General features: G+C 42.2%; 1 protein-coding gene and 1 long non-coding RNA gene across 2 annotated transcripts in view; both read right to left on the bottom strand.

The window, feature by feature from the left end:
- Positions 1-7,835, bottom strand: part of LOC144773871 (uncharacterized) — a 120,880-nt gene extending 113,045 nt beyond the window's left edge. Inside the window, exons 1-3 of the mRNA XM_078658956.1 lie at positions 7,814-7,835; positions 6,196-6,255; positions 1,313-1,378 (exon numbers count right to left, since the gene is read on the bottom strand). Coding sequence (XP_078515082.1) covers positions 1,313-1,378; positions 6,196-6,255; positions 7,814-7,835 — 148 coding nt within the window. The remainder of the gene's footprint in view (positions 1-1,312; positions 1,379-6,195; positions 6,256-7,813) is intronic.
- Positions 7,836-9,392: 1,557 nt separating this feature from the next.
- Positions 9,393-23,810, bottom strand: part of LOC144771931 (uncharacterized) — a 52,544-nt gene continuing 38,126 nt past the window's right edge. Inside the window, exon 3 of the long non-coding RNA XR_013599552.1 lies at positions 9,393-9,445. This is a non-coding gene — a long non-coding RNA (uncharacterized LOC144771931). The remainder of the gene's footprint in view (positions 9,446-23,810) is intronic.

The following is a 23,810-nucleotide window of genomic DNA, read 5'->3' as shown; positions in this document are numbered from 1 at the left end:
CAACCAGTGTTGCAATCTCTTTAATCTATCTGTTCTGACCTCCTTGGTAGCACTAAAGTAGCCGAACATGCCATTCCCACTGAAAAAGGGGTGGTGTCCTATAGGTTACTGGCCGCCAGATGAGAGGCAGCTAGTGAAGAAATATCTAAAATGCTGTAAATGGGGTTAATCCAACCATCTCAAAGTAATTGGCCATCTCCCATTGTGCTAGTTCCTGAACTTGATGGGTTCATCCATTCTTAATAGCCGTAAGACCAGTTAACTAGATATAAAAGTGCGATGCCTACCCTCTCTCAAGGGTGGATGAACTCATTGGGAAGCAAGAAGAGGCTAAAATATTACCACTTAACATTTGACAAAAGGGTATTGGTAAGTACCTCTAAAAAATACAATTTTACCGTTTAAACCACACAGAACCCCAGCCATTTTTCAAAAGCTTATAAACGAAGGAGAAAGTAACATCCCCTGGGAGGTTCTAAATGAGACAGACTTAATTGAATCCTCTTCTCTTCCCCCACAGCCCAGCTGCCATTCTTTAAACACACTGGAAAAGGAAACGATAACATCAGTTGAACTGGATAATTTTGCTCACAAGACCCTCTTGGAGTCAATCAGGGAACACCGCAGTTGTTTTTAGGACCATCATCTGGAAACAGAGGACAAAGAAGAAGAAATGAATCCGAAAGTAAGGATAACACCGATAGAGTCCTTCAGGCCACTAGGAGCTGAGACCCACCTGGTTCCTTTCTCGAAGTTGGCAGAGAGAAAGGAACCAGGGTTTCAGTGATCATTTTAAACCCCGTAGCTGCAGGATGCCAGATAGCTAATCCCAACCCTGGTAACACCTGTGAAGGAAATACCAGCACCTTCTTGGAATCAGCATCCCTAAGTTCCACACAGAATGGAAGACTAGGACCAAGCTCGCAAAATGGCGTGTTGTCCTGCCATGTTTCCAGAGAAAAGTGGCTTAGCCCGGTACATGGCCGGATTTGGAGAAAACGGGTGGGGAGAAGTTCATAACCTTCCACAAGTTCCTCACTTTTTCCAATTCATTTATTTATATTTCTCTTCTTCGCTCACCAAAACCATTTGAGGTTCTCAACGAAATCCGTTTTATTTATTTGTACCTAGGAGGAAATCTTATTTATTTATTTCTACTCTCTTGACATAACAAATTAGTACTTGCTTTAAGAATGCGACAAACCAACCTTCCTTCTTTGATGTTAAAAAAATTAAGTACAGGAACACAGATGACTTATTTCTTGGTGCTTAGTCTATCCTTATTCAATAGGGTAAAAGAGATGTGACTTACCCGGGGGTTTTTTCTTTTTTTTAATGGATTTTTTTATGCTGGCCGGAGGCTTTGCCAATACTGCCCCTATAATTAAAAAGCAGATAAAAAACATTAAGACAATTACACTTTCCAAACTTTATTTAAAACCTGTGTGAAATTCTGGAGAAAATAATTGGGTAATAATAAACCCTGGATCTCACTTTTTTAAAAATCGTATTTATATTCACCTACAACAGACAAGTGGTGGAGAATGCTGGCACATTAGAACATTGATACAAATGTTGAACGAGGCACATCTGCTTTTTCAAGGGCAGAGAAAATTCGAATGGCCCCTCAAAAGACAAATGTCTTGCACCAAGGCGAACCGCGAAACCCTTAAGGACACTATGAAGCTGCACGTGGCCAGTCTACACAAGGTTGCTGAAGATAAATTTCAATTAATGTCCATCCTATTGTTGTAGAGATTCTACACATATACAGAACTATGCACAGGAAAACAGGACCTCAGTGAATAGGTGGTGTACCGACCTACCACATCTGTACCCAAACTCCCAAACCGACTAGCTATAGTGTTTCATTCGTTCTCTGTCTACAGCTGAGCTACCAATGAGTAAACAACCCAGAACACGCACTCTATATTGGGAATTGTGGGAGCCAGACACTCTTTTGCTTGGCCACTCATATTTGTCCACAATGTGAGTAATCAGAGATGCAGTATAGTTTAAAATGTTTATTTCAACTAACGTGCTCTATGGTGCAGTATATGAGTCAATAGTAGCAGCAGAATGTATAAACACAATATAGTCAGTATTGTTACAATACTATAGAATACGAACGGAGATGTCATGTCATAAAAAACAGTGGAAAAGGACTAAACGACCTAACCACCCTACCAGTGACTAGAGATTGTTTATTATAAAACAGAAGACCTCTGCGCTTTATCAGCAGACCCCCATACCTCAAGGCCTAGATGCAATGTTAACATCGCAGGACAAACATAGGTCTTCTCTCTGGAAAGGTGTATCTCCGAGTGCAAAAACCTGTTGCAGTTGTAATATTAAGGTACACGATTTCCAGAAGTGCAGTTGTGTGTAGCATGTTATGTCTAAGCGTGAGGGACTGATCACAACAAAATAACAAGGTGCATTGTTGTTTAACGCTGAACAACGTGTGCAGACTAAACCACAGGGCTCAGCAAAGAACTTGTAAGGTATACGTGCGCAAAAGCAGCCTCATGGCAGCGAAGCTCATGCTAATTTAGCAATTGTCGACAATTGACCTATAAGCCTTACTACACTATCTGCCACTTGCACCTGATCCACAGGCCCCCACATGTCATTACAAGAATATGCCCATGGGGAAGATCCAGATTTCTTTCTTTTAAATTTCGAGAGGGCTACTAGGGCTTGTGCCTGGCCCCCTGACACATGGCCTTTCTTCCAAAACTCTATTATTTAAACTTAAATTAGCCGCAGATAAATTACTCAGTCAAATTGAGAACACAAGGTGGAAATCAGGAATTGGATTTATTTGGAACAATATCTAGAGGCTTTACCCCAACAACACAAACATTTTCTCAAACTACATGCAGGCCTAACCATAGAACAAGCCATAGAGATGGCCACAACTTTTTCCATAGACCAGCCACGCTTAAATGTCAGAGAACCTAGCCGAGTGGGAAGTCAGGCTCCTCTCAAGAATGAGAAAAGACCTAACAAATTTGTCACAAAACCTTCTTAAAATAGGACCTTTCTGACCATGCCGAAGGCCTTTACCAATCCCCAATGTTTTGACTGTGGTGGATGGGGACACATTTCTCTGTCCTGTCCCAATAAGAAACCAGTTGAGGAACCCAATGACGTTAGGTGTATCCCAATTAATTTTCATTATACGTAAGAGCTGGGACACTGCTTATATGTAAGTTTCTACATTCCAGACCACAGGATTAAGGCTTTGTTAGATTCAGGATGTTGTCAGTCAGTTACCATACAGAAATGGGTAGAATCTTCCCCAATTCTTCTGTATAAGGAAGTAGAGATTATGTGTGTTTATGGAGATATGAGGCAGTATCCAATAGCTCAGGTGACAGTGACTACTCAAACAGGTAGCGAGATAAAAATAAAAGCCGGAGTTGTGCCAACTCTGCTAGAAGAATTGATACTTGCCACATATAACATAGAGTTTCTCATTATGTTTAAGGCCCTGTTGTCTTCTTCTCTTTTTAAAAAGGAGAACTATTCAAAATCCCCAAATGCCTTCCGCACAACTGAACGTTGGGAGATAAATTGGGATTTCCATCATGATCAAAGGAATGACCGTACCCTATAAAATGCCTGGAAATCTCTATAGAGACTAAAGAAAACATTAGTTCTCAGTTTCCACAAGTTAGAAAAAAGGGGGCTTTTGTGTTGAATATAAACAATAGGGGCAGATCTCCAACTGCTAGTACCAAAATAATTTAAGAAAGAAACTCTTTTTTTCTCCTATTGTCATTTATTGGCCGGCCACACTGGACAAGAGAAAAAAATCTCAAATGGTATTAAGGTAGTTCTATTGGCCCGGCATTCATGCTGCGATGAAAAAATATTCTTTGAGTCATGAGATCTGTCAACAGAAAAACCCATATAAACCTATCTCTCGAACCCTTACCTTAACCATTAGAGTGTATTGGAAGGGACCTGATTGGTCCCTTCCAAAGAACCTAACAGGGTAACACGTATTGCTTGGTAGTTGTCGACCATGTAACTGTCTATCCTGAAGTGGTTTCCCTTAAGTCAGCCACTACCAGAAGTATTGCTTGAGTTCCTATTGAAATATTCTCTAGGGTGGGGTTCGTTGAAGAGAGTCTCAATGATCAGAGTACTCCATTTGTATCAAAATTAATGCAAGAATTGTATACTATGTTAAATTTGAAACATCTCAAGACCTCGGTATACCAACCCCAAACCAATCGGTTTGTTAAATGGTATAATAGGGCCCTCAAACTCACATTACAAAAATGCTCCTGGGGAGGGAAAGAACTGGGATATTCTCCTTCCCTTAGCTTGTTATCAGAGGCCAGGTTCAAAGCAGTTAAGGCTGCTTTCATTTGAACTTCTAAATGAGAGACAACCCAAAACCCTATTCTAGATAACCAGAGAAGCCTGGGAGAGGAATAAAGGGACAGAAACCCAAAATCCATTAGGATACATGCATTATTTAGGGCAATGCATCAGTAAACTATAAGACTTAACCTACACTCAATTAGGAAAAAGCCACAAAAAAAGAAGCAATTTTATAATAAGGAGGAGCAATGGAGAGAATATCAAATCAATGATTGAGTTCTCATTCTCCTCCCTACCTAAAAAAAGATAATTGAAGGCTAAAAGTAAGGGACCCTATCGAATAGGTAATAAATAAGGGACAACCTCTTACAAAATAAAAATGGGATATACAAAAGAACAAATCTACCATATGATCATGTTAAAACAATGTATAGATTTCCCACCAAAAAAGTGTAGGTTGGCAAACCAAAAGACTTCCTAACCGGTACCTTAAAAGAATTAGTTATTAATGATCAACTTGATAAAGGACAAAAGGACTCCCTACAGCCAGTATTGCAATCCTTTTCTTATGTCTTTTCTGACCTCACTGGTTACACTAGAATAGCCAAACCTGCATTCCCACAAAAAAGGGGTAGCGGTTGGGCGAAAAACCCTATAGGTTACCGGCAGCCAGATGAGAGCCTGTTAGTGAAGAAATATATAGAATGCTGCAAATTGGGGTAATCCAATCCTCTAAAAGCAATTGGTCATCTCCCATTGTTCTAGTACCTAAACCTGAAGTTAGGATAGGCTAAATACATCACCACTTTAGATTTGATAAAAGGGTATTGGCAGAAATATACCGCTATGTTATAATTGAGTAAAAGGGTATTGGCAGGTACCACTAAAAAACAAAGATCAGGGAAAAACACTTTTGCCACCCCAGACAGTCTTTTTGAATTTACTGTTTTACCATTTAGACTACACTGAGCCCCCGTTTTTCAATGGCTGATAATCAAATGAGAAAGTCACATTTCCTTGGAGGTTCTATATGAGACAAACATACCTGAACCCTCTTCTCTTCCCCCACAGCCCAGCTGCCATTCTTTGACCACACTGGAAGAGGAAATGATAACATCGGTTGAACCGGATGCTTTCAGTCACATGACCCCCTTGGACCCAATCAGGGAACAACATAGTTGTTTTAAGGACCGTCATCCAGAACCAAAGGACAAAGAAGAAGGATCTAATCCAGAAGTGAGGACAATGCTGATCAAGAATCTCCCAGGCTGCCTGGAGTTGAGACCCACCTGGTTCCTTTCTCGAAGTTGGCAGAAAGGAAGGACCTGGGGTTTCAGTGATCCAAACACCATAGCTGCAGGAAGCCGGATAGCAAATCCCAGCCCTGGTAACAGCTGTGAATAGTAACTTTTTGGTATTGACATCCCTGAGTTCCAATACTGGGTAGAAGACTGGGACCAAGCCCTCAAAACGATGTGCTGCCTTGCCACGTTTATGGAGAAACGTGCCACATGGCTTAGACAGGTACGGGCCAGATGTGGTAAAACGGGGGAGGGAGAAGAACCTAACCTTCCACATTCCTCACATGTTCCAATTCTATTTCTCTTGCCCTTCTTCCCTCTTCAAAACCGTTTCAAGTTCTCAAAGAAAGCTGTTTTTTTGTATTTGTACCTAAGAGGGGATCTTATTTCTTCCTTTCTTCTCTCGTGGCTTAATAAATTAGTACTTGTTTTAAGAAAGGAACAGACTACTCCTCCTTCTTTAGGTTTTTTGTAAAGGAAGTAGAGAAACACGGGTGACTTATTCCTTGGGGATTAGTCTATCATTATTCAATAAGCTCAGAGAGACGTGACTTACGTATGTTCTTTTTTTCAGGGGAATCTTGGATGCCGGCAGGAGACTTCGACAGGACCAACCCTAAAAGAAAGAAAGAAAGGCCATAAAAGACATTAGGACAATTGGACTTTCCTAACATTAGTTAAAACCTGTGTGAAATTCTGAAGAAAATAGTTGGGTGACAATAAAACCCTAGAACTCATATTGTTTTGATTCATGTTTATAATCACCCGCAATCGACAAGTAGTGGAGAATGCGGGCACATTAGACCATTTATAAAAAGGAAGAATGTGGCACAACTGCTCATTCAAGGGCAGAGATTATTATAATAGCCCCTTGAAAGACAAATGTCTACCGCCAAGGTGGACGTCAAAACATTTAAAGACAGTTGCAAATGGCCAGTCTACACAATGTCACTGAAGGTCAATTTCAACTAACATCTAATCTCTCTGCTACTCGCACCTCTTCGGCAGGCCCCTACATATCGTTACAGAAATATGTCCCTGCTGAAGACCCAGAATCCCTTCTTTTACATTTTGAGAGGGCTGCTAGGGCTTGTGCTTGGCCCCTTGACAAATGGCCTTTCTTCCTGGCTCCACAACTAGTTGTCGAAGCACAGACCACCTACCAGGTAGCAAATCCTTGTGGTACTGCTTCCTATGAAGAAGTCAAGGATGTCATATTGGACCACCTTGGATCAGACGCAGAAGCCTATCATTCAAAGTTTGGAAAGGAAAATGGCATATAAGGGTATAATCCCAAAACTCTTTTCTTCAAACTTAAAATGGTTGTAGATAAAAGGCTCAGACTTCTTGAGAACACCAAGGAAGAAATCATGAATTTCATTTATTTGGAACAATATCTAGAGGCTTTACCCCTAGCAACACAAAAATGGCTTAAACAACATACAGGCCTAACCATGGAACAAGCCGTAGAGATGACAACTGCTTCGAGAGCCTAGCCATGCTTAAACATTGGAGAACCTAAACGAGTGGGATGTCAGGCTTCTCTCAAGACTGAGAATAACTCTAACAAAATTGTCACGGATAGTTCTAAAGTTAGGACCTTCGAACCATGCTGAACTAATTTTAAAATCCCCAACACCTGACATTTTGCCCAAGGTCTTTTTGAAAATGTTCTAGCTTGGGGTTCCCTAAATAAATTCTCACTGATCAGGGTAATCCATTTGTACCCCAAATGAATACAGGAATTGTGTTCTATATTAAATTTGAGACATCTAAAGACCTCAGTATACCATCCCAAACAGATGGTTTAGTTGAACAGTACAGTGGGACCGTCAAACTCACGTTAGAAAAATGCTCCGGCGGGAGGGAAAGAAGTGGGATCTTATCCTTTCCTTAGCTTTGTTTGTTATCAGAGGCCAGGTTCAAAGCAGTTTAGGCTGCTCTTCAATTGATCTTCCATATGGGAGACAACCCAGAACCCTGTTCAAGATAATCAGAGAAGCCTGGGAGAAGAATAATGGAACAGAAGCCTAAGATATATTAGAATATGTGCAACCATTAAGGCCATGTATTATTAAACTACGAGACTTAGCCTACACCCAAACTGAAAAAAATCCAGAAGAAACAAAAGCAATTCTATGATGAGGGGAAGCAAAGGAGAGAACATCAAATACATGATTGGGATCTTGCTCTCATCCTTAGTTCAAAAAAGGAAAATGAAGGCTAAATGGAGGGCCCCCTAGCAAATAGTTGAGAGATTTGGGACAACCTATTCCAAAATAAAAAAGGGATATACAAAAGAGCAAATCTACCATATAAACATATTAAGAAATGGAAAGGTATCCCACCCAAAAATGTGTTGGTTGGCCACCCAAGAGATTCCCTAAACAGTACCTCAAAATAATTAGTTATTAATGATCAACTTGATGAACGACAAAATGACTCCCTACAACCAGTGTTGCAATCCTTTTCTTCTATTTTTTCTGACCTACCTGGTCACACTAGATTAGCCAAACATGCCATTCCAACAGAAAAAGGGGTGGTGGTCTGGCAAAAACACTATAGGTTACAGGCGGCCAGGCGAGAGGCAGTTAGTGAGGAAATATCTAAAATGCTGTAAATGGGGTTAATCAAACCCTCTAAAAGTTATTGTTGATCTTCCATTGTGCTAGTTCCTGAACCTGATTGGTGTATCCAATTCTGTATGGACTTCAGGGCAGTTAACTGGATATTAAAGGTATTACCTACCCTCTTCCCAGGGTGGATTAACTCATTGAGTAGTTTAGAGAGTCTAAATACATCACCATTTTACATTTGATAAATGGGTATTGGCAGCAACCTCTAAAAATGTGTTTGCCACCCTAGATGGTCTTTTTCAATTTACTGTTTAACAGTTTGGACTACAGGGAGCTCTAACAACTTTTTAAAGACAGATGAATGAAGGAAGAAGTAATATTCCCTTTGAGGTTCTATATGAGCCAGACTTACCTGAACCCTATTATCTTCCCCCACAGGCCAGCTGCAATTCTTTTACCACACCAGAATAGGACATTTTGAACCAGATAATTTAGGTCACTAGACCCTCTTGGCACAAATCAGGAAACACGTGGTCATTTAAAGGAACGTCATCCAGAACCAAAGGACAAAGAAAAAGAAACTAATCCCAAATGAGATTCCACCAGTCCACCAGGAGCCTAGACCCATCTGGTTCCTTTCTCAAAGTTGGCAGAGAGGATGATCCTGGGGTTTCAGCGATCCAAACCTCATAGCTTCTGAAAGCCGGATAGCGAGTTTCCGCCCTGGGAACATCTGGGAAGAGAAGACAGGCAACTTCTTGGAATTGGCTTCGCTGAGTTCCATAGGGAGTGGAAAACTGGGACTGAGCCCGCAAAACGATGAGTTGTCCCACTATGTTTCTGGAGAAATGTGCCTTAGCCAGGTACGAGGCCGGATTTGGGGAAAACGGGAGGGAAGAAGAACCTAAGCTTCCACAAGTTTGTCACATTTTCCAATTCTTTTTTTTTCTCTTTCTCTTCTTCCCTCACCAAAACCATTTCAGATTCTTAAGGTGAATCAGTTTTTTTTATTTGTACCTAAGAGGGAATCTTATTTATTTCTTTTCTCGTGACTTAACAAACTATTACCTTCTTTGGTGTTTTTTGTAAAGAAAGTACAGGAACATGGGGGGCTTATTCCTTGTTGATTATTCAATGCTTATCCAAAAGAGTAAAAGAGATGGGACTTACCTTGAGGTTTGTCCTTTTTCCCGAGGGATTTGCTGGGCGGGGACTTTGCAAGGACCGACCCTAAAAGAAAGAAAGGAGATAAAAGACATTAGGACAATTGGACTTCCCTAACCTTAGTTATTTATATGTGGAGCCCTGACAAAGTTCCTACTGGGAACAAGACGCGTTGGCTGTGTGCTGTTCCTGTTAAAGATTACCAGAATAAAGAAAAAAATTGTTTTATTGACTAAGTTAGTTCGCATTTGATTCCAACGAGTGCACCATCCACCTTTCGATGTACATTTTGACCTGATTTGCACCTTGGGACGACGGATGCGGGAAGTGTTTTGCACCGAATTTAAGATTGTTTATGGTACATGTGTTTTGGTTGTGCTGGACCTTGGTTGGTTGTTCTGTTCTTTATTTCTCAATCGGAGATAAAAACATATTGCAGAAGTTGTGAGATTTGTCGATGGAAAAACCCATATGAACCTACCCCATTCCCTCTCCAAATGTTACCTATAATAGGACAACCCTTCAAGAACATGGGAATGGACCTGACTGGTCCCTTCCAAAGAACCAAACATGGTAACACTTATTGTTTAGTAGTTGTCAACTATGCCACTCATTATCCTGAAGCGCTTCCCCTTAAGTGAGCCTCGACCAGAAATATTGCCTGAGTTCCTAATTAAATATTCTCTTAGGTGGGGTTCCCTTCGTACTGATCAAGGTACTCCATTTGTGTAAAAATTAATGAGGAATTGTGCACTATATTAAATTTTAACCATTTTAAGATCTTTGTATACCACCCCCAAACTGATGAGTTAGTTGAACGGCACAATAGGTCCCTTAAACTCATATTAAAAAAATGCTCCTCTGGGAGGGAAAGAACTGGAATCTTCTCCTTTCCTTAGCTCTGTTTGTAAGCAGAGGCCAGGTTGAATGCAGTTTACGCTTCTCCTCATTTGAAATTCTTTATGGGAGACAACCTATAGCCCTACTCGAGATAACCAGAGAAGCCTGGGAGAAGAATAACGGGACAGAAGCCCAAGATCTATTAAGATATGTGCAACAATTAAGGCCACTTATTAGTAAACTACGAGACTTAGCCAACACCCAATTAAAAAAAATCCAAAGAAAGAAAAGCAATTTTATAATATGGGGAAGAAATGGAGAGAATATCAATTAATGATTGGGTTCTTGTTCTCCTCCCCACCTCAAAAAAGAAAATGAAGACTGAATGAAGCGGCTCTTATAGAATAGTTGAGAAATTAGGGATACAATAAAAATGGGATATGCAAAAATGCAAATCTTTCATATAAACATGTTAAAAATGGATAGGTACACCACCCAAAAAAGTTTTTGTCGGCCAACCAAATGATTCCCTAACAAGCACCTTAAAGAATTAGTTAATAATAACCAACTTGATGAAGGACAAAAGGACTCCCTACAACCAGTGTTGCAATCCTTTTCTTCTATCTCTTCTAACCTCCCTGGTCACACTAGATTAGCCAAACATGCCAGTCCCACAGAAATATGGGTGGTGGTCTCTCAAAACCCCTATAGTTTCACCGGCTCCCAGATAACAGGAAATCAGTGAAGAAATGTCTAAAATGCGGCAATTGGGGGTTATCCAGCCATCTAAAAGTGATTAGTCATGTCCTGTTGTGCTAGGTCCATAACCCAATGGGTCTATCTGATTCTGTATAGACTTCAGGGCAGTTAACAGGATATCAAAATGCGATGCCTACCCTCTTCTCAGGGTTGATGTACTCATTGAGGAGTTAGAAGAGGCTAAAGACATCACCACTTTAGATTTGAGAAAAAGGTATTGGCAAGTACCTCTATAAAAATAAGGTCAGGAAAAAACGCTTTTGCCACCCCAGACTGTCTTTTTGAATTAACAGTTTTATCATTTGTTCTACACGGAGCCCCAGCCACTTTTCAAAGGCTAATGAAAGTAGTACTAAAGGCACATTAACCCTATTCTTCTGCATACTTAGATGATATAGGCATCTTTAGACCCACCTTTTGAGGCACATATACAACACCTCCACACAATACTTACGGAATTACAAAATGCTCAGTTACATATTAACGCAAAATAATCCAGAATCTGATTTACCAAAGTGAAGTACTTAGGATATCTATTAGGTAATAGGTTTATGGAACCACAGGAAGGCAAGGTTCATGCTAAAACAGATGTCCCCTTTCCCAAGACCTGTAAAGAAATACAGGCAGTTTAGGGTCTTTTTGGATGCTACTGTAGATTAATTCCCCAATATTCAGACATTGTGGTCCCTCTCATTGATCTTTTTAAAAAGAAGGTATCAAAAGGTAGTCTTCAAAACCCATCACAAATAGCTATCTCTGCGTTCAGGGAACTTAAGAAAGCTATCACTTCTAGTCCTATCAACCCAAGATTTCTCTAATTCATTTCTCCTCCAGACAGCCGCCTTAGATTGTGGCATTGGAGCTGTTCTGTCTCAAAACAACAATGAAGGAGTGGATGTACCGATTTTTTTTATAAGTTGTACGTTTTTCCTCGCAAACACAAATACGCTACTATTGAAAAAAGTGCCTCGCTATTAAATGGGCAGTTGAAAAGTTAAGATACCATTTGGAGGGCCGCCCTTTTATACTCTATACTGACCATGCTCCTCTAACAGGGATGAGCAGAAGCATGAGTAACAATTCTAGAGTACTACGGTGGCTCCTCCTCTCTTCTGCCCTTCTAATTTGAGGTGCATCATAGGAGTGGTAAAGAGCATGATAAAGCAGATTGTTTGTCAATGACGCCTCTTTTACCTGAACAGGAAAGTGAATCAGAAGAAGAAAGTAACATTCCCTGTGAGGTTCTCTATGAGACAGACTTACCTGGACCATCTTCTCTTCCTCCAAAGCCCAGCAGCCATTCTTCGACCACACCAGAAGGAGAATTGATAACATTGGTTGAAATGGATTATTTCGGTCACAAGACCCCTTTGGAGCCAACCAGTGAACAACATGGCCGTTTTAAGGACTGTCATAAGGAACCGGGCAAAAACATTTGTTGACAAAACTCTAGGACTAAAAAAAATTGATTCCTGTTTATATTCACCCCCAACCGAGACCTGTCCAGGATGTTTATGACAATGCCAAGTTTTTACGGGGAAAACCAACAAAATACTGTGTTTTTATATTTGGAATACAGATTTAACTCAGCAAACACCTAAAGTAATAATTGAAAATTATTTGAGTGCCTGCTGTCTCTTTATTACTAAATGATTATTAAGGAAAATATAGTAATTATTGCCACGTTATAAAGTACTGATGATTCTACACAAATTCTTACTAAGCTTCCAGCTCCTGGCCCTACCAGAAAAATTAAGCTTCAACAAATGGCTGTTTTTTTCGTGAGAGAGGTGGTGACCATACTGGTGACACACATAAGGCATTTATTGAAGAAATTATAAAAGCATTTTGTAAAACATGAGGAAAGAAAAAATGCTTTCTAGTTGTACTACCCAAGCACAGTTAAACAACACAGTATTGTTCCAAACTATTTTTTTTCCATGACAACTATTGTCGATTTCATGTCCCCCTTTGAAAAGTGTGCCCACTCAATTGCCATAGAAATTTTAAGATTGGCTATTATTCTAAGCATGGGGAAAGTTGAACATTTTAAAATGAATTTTAGAAATTCGCAATGTTCTTAGCTTCTGCCATAAGGGTTCAGCCTAATGCAAAAAACTACTGTCTGTTTGTGTGTGCACACATGACACCGAGACTGTATAAAGGTGACCATTGATCTCATTATCAGGCAATACTTTTGTTTACAGACTGTATATTGATGAACAAGTATGGACCATAGTCAAACTAAATGATGGTTTCATATTGTTGAAAAGACAAGGATACTATCATTGAGATCAGTGGTAAATCATTTTTTTCAGACATGAAGAAGAGGATGGTCCCCGGGAAACATGTTGGCTGGCTACAACCATCTCTGTTTTATGTCAAGATATAGTATTTATATGGAGGAAAGTATAACTTTATGAACTAATCAAACACATGATATTACCATAAAAAGGATTGAGAAACTGTACCTGTGAAGTACAAAACTTTTGAACTGTGAATCTAGAAAGAATAATTGTTTTGGACTTTACATTCAAAGTTATGATTATACCCATTATGTTTATTCCATGGACGTCGGACATTGATCATTCAAATAAAATAGAGTTTATACACCTGCACATGAAGTTTCATATTCTTTGATATTAAATTCTCGCCAAAAGAAGCAATTTGAGATATCCAATAGTACTAGATATGCCCCATGTAAAAGTGGAAAACAAATGACTTAACTAGCCGCAGACAGAACCGGTATACGCAGTTGAAAGATGGACTATGGGCAACTTAGATTACCTGCAGTATTTGTTTGGGGGTAAAGTCTACCCTGGGCTTCCCCTCAACTAGAGATGTGATGCAGTTGTGGCTGGAACAGAGCAAAATATACAATGACACAAAAGCCTCAGAAGAGAAACCCCTTTAGGGGGGCACGGTTTAGGCACATGATGGACTAGAAGTGTTTGCCAGAGTCTCTATATCCAACACTATCCTTGACACCCCAAATGCAGTGTTATCCCCCCAAAGTAGAGGGGGACATTACCTGCCGGAGATCTTTTCTCAGCCCGCGGCGGCCGGTGTCAGAGCCTGGGAAGGTGCATCTGCTAAGGCCGGGATGTGCCATCTTGGGAGATGACCGGGCGGTGCATTTGAGGTCTTCGGACTTGGCCAGATCACAGGCTGACTGGCAGAGACATAGTGGCACAACAACGGATGCCCAAAAAGCAGTGTCTGGGGGTGGATGATTATCAGAAGATCCTGCACAGAGCAAAGGACCCCTTCTGACAACCCAGGGAGTGGAAAGCTGTAGCCACACTAATGTCATTTATGCAGCAAGTGAGCAGCGGGGAAATGAGTGACCGAGCCTGCACTGCTGCCAAGGCCTTGACCAGGGGCAGTTAGACATGGGGAGTCCCCGGGTGACGGCCTAAAGTCACTGAAGAGACTTGGCACCTTAGAGGTGGGCACAGATGAGAAATGGCTCCCCATACATCAATGAGAGCAACTTGGCAGGATGAGGACACCATGCCAGTAGTGAGATACCGAAGGAGAAAACAGAGGGTGGTGGACTGACTCCTTGGCGGGGTAAAAAACCCTGGATAAACATCGAAGAAGGACGATCCTGGGCTAAAGCGATCCCCGGTACGACGGTGGGCCCAAGAGTGAATCCCCAACTGAGTGGAGTGGGGAATTGATAGCTAATAAGTCTCGCTGGGACCAAGGAGGCACCAGGCTCAGCTGCCGGGTTCTGGCAATTAATATCTGGCCCAATATCAGTAGCGGATGGAGAGTGTGGCCTTGGGATAGGGCCCACACAAGTTGGATCCGAACCCAACATTGGCAGATATTATGGCGGTTATGCACTCATCCAGGGAAGATATGGCTCACAGCGTTGAGGCTGTGGTGATAGATCAACCTTGACCCCTCCCTATCCATGAACCACCAGATCAACTCAGTCGCCTCCACCAGCGTCAACAGCCTTCGCATCCTCCGCAAGACCTTCAAGTGGCTCCCATCTGACTGCAGAAGGACCCACACACTCATCACTAGTAGACTGGACTATGGAAACGCCCTCTACGCCATTATCAACAAAACACTCCTGCACAGACTCCAGACCATCCAGAATGCCGCTGCCAGTCTCGTACTAGGAACTCCTTGCCTCAAGCACCTGACCCAACACCTAAGAGGCCTCCACTGGCTCCCGGTCGAGAAGAGGGTCACTTTCAAACTCCTCACCCACGCCTACAAATGCCTCAACAACATCGGACCCAAATACCTCAACGAAAGACTATCATTCCACATACCCAAGAGAAACCTCCGCTCCACCGACCTCGCCCTAGCAGAGGTCCCCCATATCCGCAGTAACAGAACAGGCAGGAGAGCCTTCTCTCACATCGCAGTCAAGACATGGAAAAAGCTCCCTTTGAACATCAGACACTCTCCAACACTGCACACTTTCAGGAAGGACCTCAAGACCTAGCTCTTTGACTGATCCTGAGCTGTCACCCCCCCCCCAGCACCTTGAGTTCCGCACAGGTGAGTAATGCGCTTTACAAACCCCCTGATTGATTGATTGATTAATAGATGTAACTGTTTTGAGGTGAGATCTTCATAAGTAACTGGGTAGAGTGCCGGTCACGGAATAAAATGCGTAAACAATGCAACAGGAGGGCTGCTCTCTCAGGGACTTGGTTGTGAAGTTGCAGAAAAGAGTGGTCCAGCTGGATGACAAGGTAGAGGATGCGGAGAGAAGATCAAGAAGGAAAAACCTAAGTTTCATTGGCTTTCTCGAAAAGGCTGAGGGCCCATCAACAGAACTCTTCTTGGAGAACTGGATTGTTAATGAAGTGGCCCCCACGAGTCTATCTAAATTTGTCAACATAGAAAGAGCCCACAGAGTGTTCTGGCCACAGCCCTGCCCTGGAGCCCCCCCAAGAGCTATCAAAGCCTGATTTTTTAATTACAGAGATTGAAACATCATCCTCCAGGCCATCAGATCTAAGGTACCGCAGTCGTATTGAGGACACTCCATTGAAATTTTTCATGACTATGCAATAAGGGTTAAGGAACAGCGACGGACCTTCCTAGCTCTGAATCAACGGCTACGAGAGGCTGGGCTGAAATACAGTTTGCTCTACCCGGCCAAGTTGAAACATAAAGGAAAAGCATGTTTCTTTCAATTGGTGGAGGCTGTGGCGGCTTGGCTGAATGAAACAGGCCTGTTGGACTCCTGTTCGGCGCTCCAGTCGGCATCTGGTGAGTCCTGTCAGAGTGGGGTAGCTCGGGCGGCAGGCCCTGACCCGCTAGGAAATCCCAGGAGGAGCACGCAGAATCTGGGTACGCCCGAACAGAACTTTTTAAATGGAACCAGTTCCTGACTCTGGAGATAGATCGCAAGATATAATTCCAGACTCCCTCTTGTCAGAGGATGCTGCAAGTCGAGAGAGGAATATGCAATCTAACAGGGGTGTAACAGAAAAGTCTTAATAATATCAGATATGGGAAAATGAACGAACAGGGGAAATGTGCCATTTAATAGAATTGCTACCACTGGCGGTGGGGACTATCCCTGTCTTCTAGGGACCAAGACACATAGTGGGAGCTGGAGGCTTGTCCTCGCACCTGGACACCTGCTCAGTCGCTTGTACACTTAGCAGGGTGTAACACTGGCTCTTAAGACACCAAGCTGGAGTTAGCATTGTTCTGAGACAAAGTGACATTTGAGCTTTAGTTATTGTCTTTTCTTATATGTTCTTCTGGGGAGGCATGGGGCGACTGCAGAGGACCCTGATTTGCTACAATTGGGAGGAGATGGAACCAGTTGTGTTGCCCAGGTGGTGGGGAGATAGTGGAGTTCAGGTTGTTTAGTACGTTGGGTTAATTTTGATGCCTTTCAGGAAGGTGTTTTGTTGTCTCAGTATTTGTGCAACTGCTGTCCAACTTTTATTATTGATTTTAACATATATTGCATAGAAAGGTCACAGTGCAGTGCAGAGAATGACTCGTACAAGGGAAATCACCAAACAAGTAGCAGACTTATTACAGAGTAAATCAATGGGTACAAAACATCCATGCTACAAAGAGCGGTAAGCATACATATTTAGTATTACAACTCCATGGAGTCACATATGCCCCACATTTGCCCTCTGCATCCCATCCCAATTTGAAGTGTATCACGCTGAAGTGGAGGTGTTGTCAGTGTCCCGCGTTTTAAGCATGTAAGTATGAAATGGTTGCAATATATCTAAGGGCATTGTAGAAGGTGGTTGTTACTGTGCGCAGGTGTCACTGTTAGTTTTACAATATGTCATACTGAGCAGCCAGGAGTGCACTGTGGGGTTTTGTGCACAACCCCAATTTATGGCCATTTCATGTTTGGCAATAAGAAATGCGATGGCGACGAATCACCATTTAGACTTGGGGAGGTCATGAGTATACCCAAGCAATGCCATAAATGGTGAAGGCGCTAGCCCCATTTCTTTCATTTGGGAAAGTTCCCCAAATATTGCCGCCCAATACCTTTTGATTTTAGTGCATGTCCATGTGACATGCGCAAAGCCCACATCTTGGGAATGGCACTGCAGGCAGGGTTGTGATCAGGATAGATCACAACCCTGGATGGATCTATCTTTTGTAGTGCACTGGATGCACAATGTCTAACTCCGAGGCCGCTCGCACCCCAGTGTCTCGTGACGGCAGTAGGGAGACCGCAGCCCTATACATTCTGGCCACAATGTGCGTGCCGTCTCCCACTTTAATAATACCAATCAACAGTGGAAACTCAGGGGGTTCTAACTGATCACTGAACACTTGAGTGCGCAGTGCCCTCTGCAATCTATTCAGAACAAAAGCGGGGGTCCTCAGTGCGGGAAAAGAAGCGCCCCTGAGGAAATAAATCTCCAAACTTTACCAAATGGAGCCTGGCTATGGTATGTTTCACAAGAGTCTCTTGCAGAATAGGAACCCAGCCATTGCCTGCTAGCGGGAGTGCTGGCAAGTATAATACGCATGCTCCAGTTATTTTCAACAGTTTGTGCCATGTCCAGCTAGTTGTAGAGAGTGTTTGAATCTCTTGTGGCTCACGCGGGAACCCAACTGGGAGCAGGGTGTTGAGGGGAGCAGCCAGCCCCACATCGGCCTCCGGCCTAAAGTAGGGAATGCTCCTACCGGAGTGGTACCAGTGCCTGGCAAAACTTGCCTGCGCAACCAGATAGTAGACTTGAAAATTCGATACCCCCAGCCCATCTCTCTCATAGGGCGACATCAGTGTGTCTCAACATACACGGGGTTGTTTACCACCCCAAACCAGTCTTATAAAAAATGTTCTAAGAGCTGTGATAAAGCTGTTATAGAGCAAAAATGGGAATATTTTGGAACAAATATAAAAATTGAGGGAGGATTACCATTTTGAAGATTGCTATTCTTCCCACCATGGACAATGGCCGTGTAAGCCACCGCTCTATATTTTGTCCCACTCTTTCCATTACTGGACCGTAATTTAACTGAAGTATATGATCTTTCATCCTGTGTATGTTGAACCCTAGGTACTTGACAGATTCCTCACACCACTTCAAGGGGAACTCAAACAGCTCAGCACAGGGGACCTCTGTCAGTCGGAACACCTCTGATTTCCCCCAGTTAATACACGGACCAGATAAAGTGCCGTATCACTTCACCTTACGCAGAATCTGCACCATGTTATTATCATCCGGCTGCCTTACATATAACATGATATCATCCGCACATAATGTAAGGAGCAGTGTCCCTGTGTTAAACTGTAGGCCCCAGTGACCATGCCTCTCCTGCAAATGGCACACCAGTGGGTCTAGTCCCAATCGGAACAACAAGGGGGAAAGTGGACACCCCTGCTGTGTGCCCCGGGTCAGCTGGAAACCGATTGTCATTGTGCCATTTAGATACATGCAGACCATGGGACGAGCATACAATAATTTATTAACCACCAAGAACCGATCCGGCATTCCCAAGCAGCCCAGCACCACATAGAGGAAAGGCTACTCGAGCTAATCAAAAGCTTTTTCAGCATCGAGTAGGACAGCAACATTCAATTTATGGAGGTGAACAGCGTGCAGCGTTTTTGCAACGTTGACTTGCGGGGGATAAAACCAGACTGGGCAGATGAGATCAGCTTTTCTACAATGAGGGCTAGCCAAGTGGCCAGCATTTTAGCTAAGATCTTGTTTAAAAGTGACAATGGTTTATAAGAACCACAAAGCAGCGGATCTTTCCTAGGTTTTGAAAGTAGGATTGTGACAGCCTCTCTTAAGTTGGGTGGGAAAACACTGGCCTCTATGGCTTCCAGATACACATCAATAAGATATGGAGCAAGAATATCTTTGTACTTCTTGTAGAAGCATCCCAAGAACCCATCCAACCCAGGCGCCTCATTGCCATCCAGTGCATTGATGGCTTCAAACACTTCCTTTACCGAGAATGGCTCCGCCAGGAATTCCTGGTGTGCTTTTTCCATCTAGACCATGAAGCCCTCGTCTAAATATTCACTATTTGCCGATGGATGCTCTGAAGCCCTGGTGGTGCACAATTCTATATACATTTTTCCAATTCAATTCAATTTACTTATTATGATTTGGGACCCTGAAGAGTTCCACATAAAAATACATCTTAAGATCAACATTACACTCCATAAAAATCAACAGCAAAGTACTAAATTCAACATAAAATATTGTATAAAGACACAAATGAACATCATTTAGGTCTTGTATAAAGGAATTACACAAATGACAAAGTCTTTCATGTCTAGCGATACCCTCCAAAGCTCCTGTTACAATTCTTAGAGGAAGTAAATTCAGTCTAAGCAACAGAATCACCCTATGTACTCAATGTTTAAGATTCCATAAAACATAAGGTTGGGGTTCTTTGCAAATACTACTTCCCACAATACAGTAATTATTGCTATTCTCTGCACACATTTTAATGTCTCTTTCACGAGAAACCCCATAGATTGTTTTCTTATATCTTATTTTCAAGGCCCTTTTACAGAGGTCCACCGCACCATCCTTATCTAAGCCGAACATTGTTGATGCTTTCAGGTGGTTCCTAAATATAGAACTCTTTTCTTTCATATTGGCAAAAATGTCTCTATAAAGAGCTACCCGTAGTGGAATGTCAGAGCTATTTAATAATGCATTGCTCCATCTTGAACACGCAGCCATCGATAACACGTAAGTGGAGAGTAAACCAAATTCAAGCCTAAGCGCTTCGATTGGGTCAGCACGGTTCCCATTACATATTTGATGCCAGATCTGCCCTTCCACTTTCTCAAATTTATCCCACACTATGCATCTATTGTTTTGCTGGCATAGTTCAGTGTGAGCGGTATCTTTATTTTATAGACTGATATCATATGTGAGAAGTGTCTTTTCCCGCAGTGTGTACGAATGGTTAACTGCAAAGGCTTGTGAAATAGCTTTGCCTTTACAGTGGTCGATATGATTGCTAGCGGAGCAACTGTTGTAAATATTTTTCCTAGATACGGGTAAAACTTTTCTACTTCCAGTTTCCCTTTTCCCAAAAACCAATGCAATTTTTTTCTGACCTTACATCCTTGATAACTAAAAATCATGACTTTACTGTTTAAAATATTTATTTTGAAATAATACTCTTCTGTATACTTGATCAACTCGGCAAGTCATCTTTGTAGTCCGATTGGGGTTAAATCCATTATTATGGTGTAATCTGCATATAGCAGACAGCTCAGCTTTAAGTTTCCTAATTTAGGTGAATCCCCTTTTTGCTGCGCCCCACTCTTCTTGGCAAGTCATTGATGTATATAGAAAAAAGTAAAGGGGCCAAAAGGCACCCCTGATTCAACCTGTTATTAGTTACTATCTTTCTCGAGAGGCCTTATGTTCCCCCTAATAAAACCTGTGTCCAAGTGGTGGTGTGGAAAACAATAACTAATCTTAAAAGATTCCCTGGTATCCCCATGCTGACCAATTTCCTCCCCAACCTCCCCCGATCTACCCTGTCGAATGCTGTAGAGAAATCTATAAAAGGTGCATATAACGGCATTCCCCGACTCACTGGATTTTTTTCAGTTAAGGTTTGCAAGGCGGTGATATTATTCAAGGTGCCACTATTTTTCTGAAATCCTGTTTGTTCTAGGGGAATAACATTATTTCCGAATGCCCAATCTTGCAGATAATTGAGGATGCTCTTTCCAAATAATTTCCCAGTTGCGTCTAGGAGAGAGATCTGTCTAAAACTGGCAGTGGAATTTTTTGGACCCTTTTTGTATAGTGGAACAATTATACTTCCCTTCCAGGATTGTGGAATATCACCATGGGTATAACAATGGACAAACATCGGATGCAGAAGTTTCGCCCACACTTCAGCATCCTGTTTTATTATGGCTATTGGTAAGTCATCTGGGCCCACTGTGCTAGAGTATCTTGCCCCTTTGATGTAACCCTCTATTTTAAGCATGATGGTGCACATAATCGCTCCCCACGGTCGGGTCAGAGCTAACCTCTTGATTCTGCCCAATTGTGGGATTTAAGACATACCGCTGGGAAATATATATGTAGACCATTCTGCTTCTGGAATCAAAATAGGTTTTGACTTCTGTCTCCCATCACAAAATGTTGCTATCAGTGCCCAATTCTTCCTAGTATCTCCAGAAAGGGCAACCTCTCGAAGTCTAACCCAATTTGAGTCTTCAACCCTTCTACGATCCTTGTTTCAGTCTAATAATTTCTCTTTACCTTTGTATCGGGGGCAGCCTAAATTGATCGCTAATTAAAGCGTTAATTTCACAATTCAATTTTAATATTTCTCTTGTTATAATTACTAATGATACAAAACTATTAACTTGCTTTTTTCTTCCAAAGGTTCTAATTGCAACCAAGATTCTCTCAAACCTGTGAATAGGGGTTTCTTAAATACAAATAAAATCTGTATTTTCAATGACCCTCTTAAAATTTGGAAGCAAATTATTTGACCAGCAGGTGTGCCTATTATTGCAATTGTATAAGAAGACTTTTTCATCCCTCTGATTCCAGAGTTCAGGCTTCTCGATCTTTATATCTACATTAACAGCTAAAATACTATGGTCACTCATACTTATAAAAAATACCTTACATTTTGTACATACATTAAATATCTGGTAAGATACCGCCATGAAATCTGAATCTGCCAATTAACATTACAAGCTCCAAAATTCTTAGATTATGCAGAAGTAACAAGCCTTGTTCATCTGAAATGTCCGGTAATACAGGATCTGGAATGGACCACACTTCCTCCAATTCAAGGTTTGAAAAATACATAACTGCATTGTTGGACTGAAGCCCTGGTGGTGTAAAATTCCTTATAGTTAGTGAGCACCTCATTAGGGATTCCCACATTGCCAGTTTTACGTGACCCTTCATTCCCCAGAAGCTCAGAGATATATGTTGACCTGTGGGCCGGCTGCATTACCTAGTGAGGATCCTTCCCGGCCGTTCCCCTTCCCCATAGCACCTGGTAGTCGAAAATTTTCCAAGATACTGGGCCTCGTGATCAGCTACTTCCCGAAACTGATCTAGGAGGGCAACGCGGCATTGCACACTTGAGGGAATCAGTGGTTGAGCAGCCTGCCGATCGAGATCTGCCAGTTGTGCCTCTACATGTGCAATAGTGCACCTCAAATCCGGGAGCACACCTGCACTTTTAGATATGCACACTCCCTTGGCGTAAGCCTTAAACGCCTCCCTAAGCGTGGCCTTGTATGTAACTGTGCCCTCCTTTAATGTGAACTATTTGCTGATCGCTGTGCCCGAAGCTCAGACACACCCCCAGCATGCAGGATTCGCAGTTGCATCCCCACAGGCGAATAGTCCAATAGTGTGCGCAGGAAATATGCCACATCTCTAAACCAGAGTCTAGCCCCAGCTGAGAGGCACCAGTAGTTCAATCGGGTCCATGTATTGGGTGGTGCTGATTAGTGCGTGTATCCAACTTGATCAGGTTTTTGATGCCTCCAAGCATCAACCAGTCCCTGGCTTTCAAGCATATCGAATAACACCCTTCCAGCCCTAGGCTTAGTGTCTGCAGTGTTAGTTGTGCATTGGCGAGTGGCATCAAGTAGCAAGTTAAAATCTCCACCAAAACAAATTTGGTCTGCCCCCATGCATTCAATATATGTATAAATAAAATTGAAAAAGTATGGATCGTCAACGTTTGGTGCATAGATGTTGACGAATAATATAAAATGTTTCACCAGACATCCCTTTAGCAACAAGTAGCCCCTCCGGATCATGATACACTGAAGGGCACACACTTATGGATTAATATTGCCGCTCCTCTCGCATATGTGCTATATCCAGCAAAGTGCCTATGCGCCCTCAGTTACCTGCCAGAGATGTTTTCACAGAGGGTGCCAACTGAGTTTTCTGTATGAAGGCAATGTCCACCTGATGACGCTGCATATAGTTAGTTACTAGTTTAAATTTGCTGACATTATTAAGGCCCCTAACATTCCACGTCATGAGGACCACATTTACTTCGAATTGTACCCTGTTTGGCATGCATTAAATCTTGAAAATGAATCTAGTCTGCATCTAGGCTGCCGACCTGCACTACATTTGACTATACCAATTAATCCATATCGTCACGTGTAGTTTGAAAACCCAACATCCCCCTCCCACCTCCCATATCCAATTGAGAGGGAAGAACCCAATCCACATTGCAAAAGTTGAATTGCGACTGTTGGACCTGGGGTTACCAGTCTACATAGGGTAGCTTGGCACAAAGTAGGTAGGCCTATCCCAAAGGTACATGTGTTAAGTTTGCGCCACACCCTCCAGTAACATAACGTCCATCTACTCAA

This window comes from Lissotriton helveticus, chromosome 8 (assembly GCF_964261635.1).
Source record: "Lissotriton helveticus chromosome 8, aLisHel1.1, whole genome shotgun sequence".
In the NCBI taxonomy this organism is placed as follows: domain Eukaryota; kingdom Metazoa; phylum Chordata; class Amphibia; order Caudata; family Salamandridae; genus Lissotriton; species Lissotriton helveticus.
This window is presented reverse-complemented; position numbering and strand designations above follow the sequence as displayed.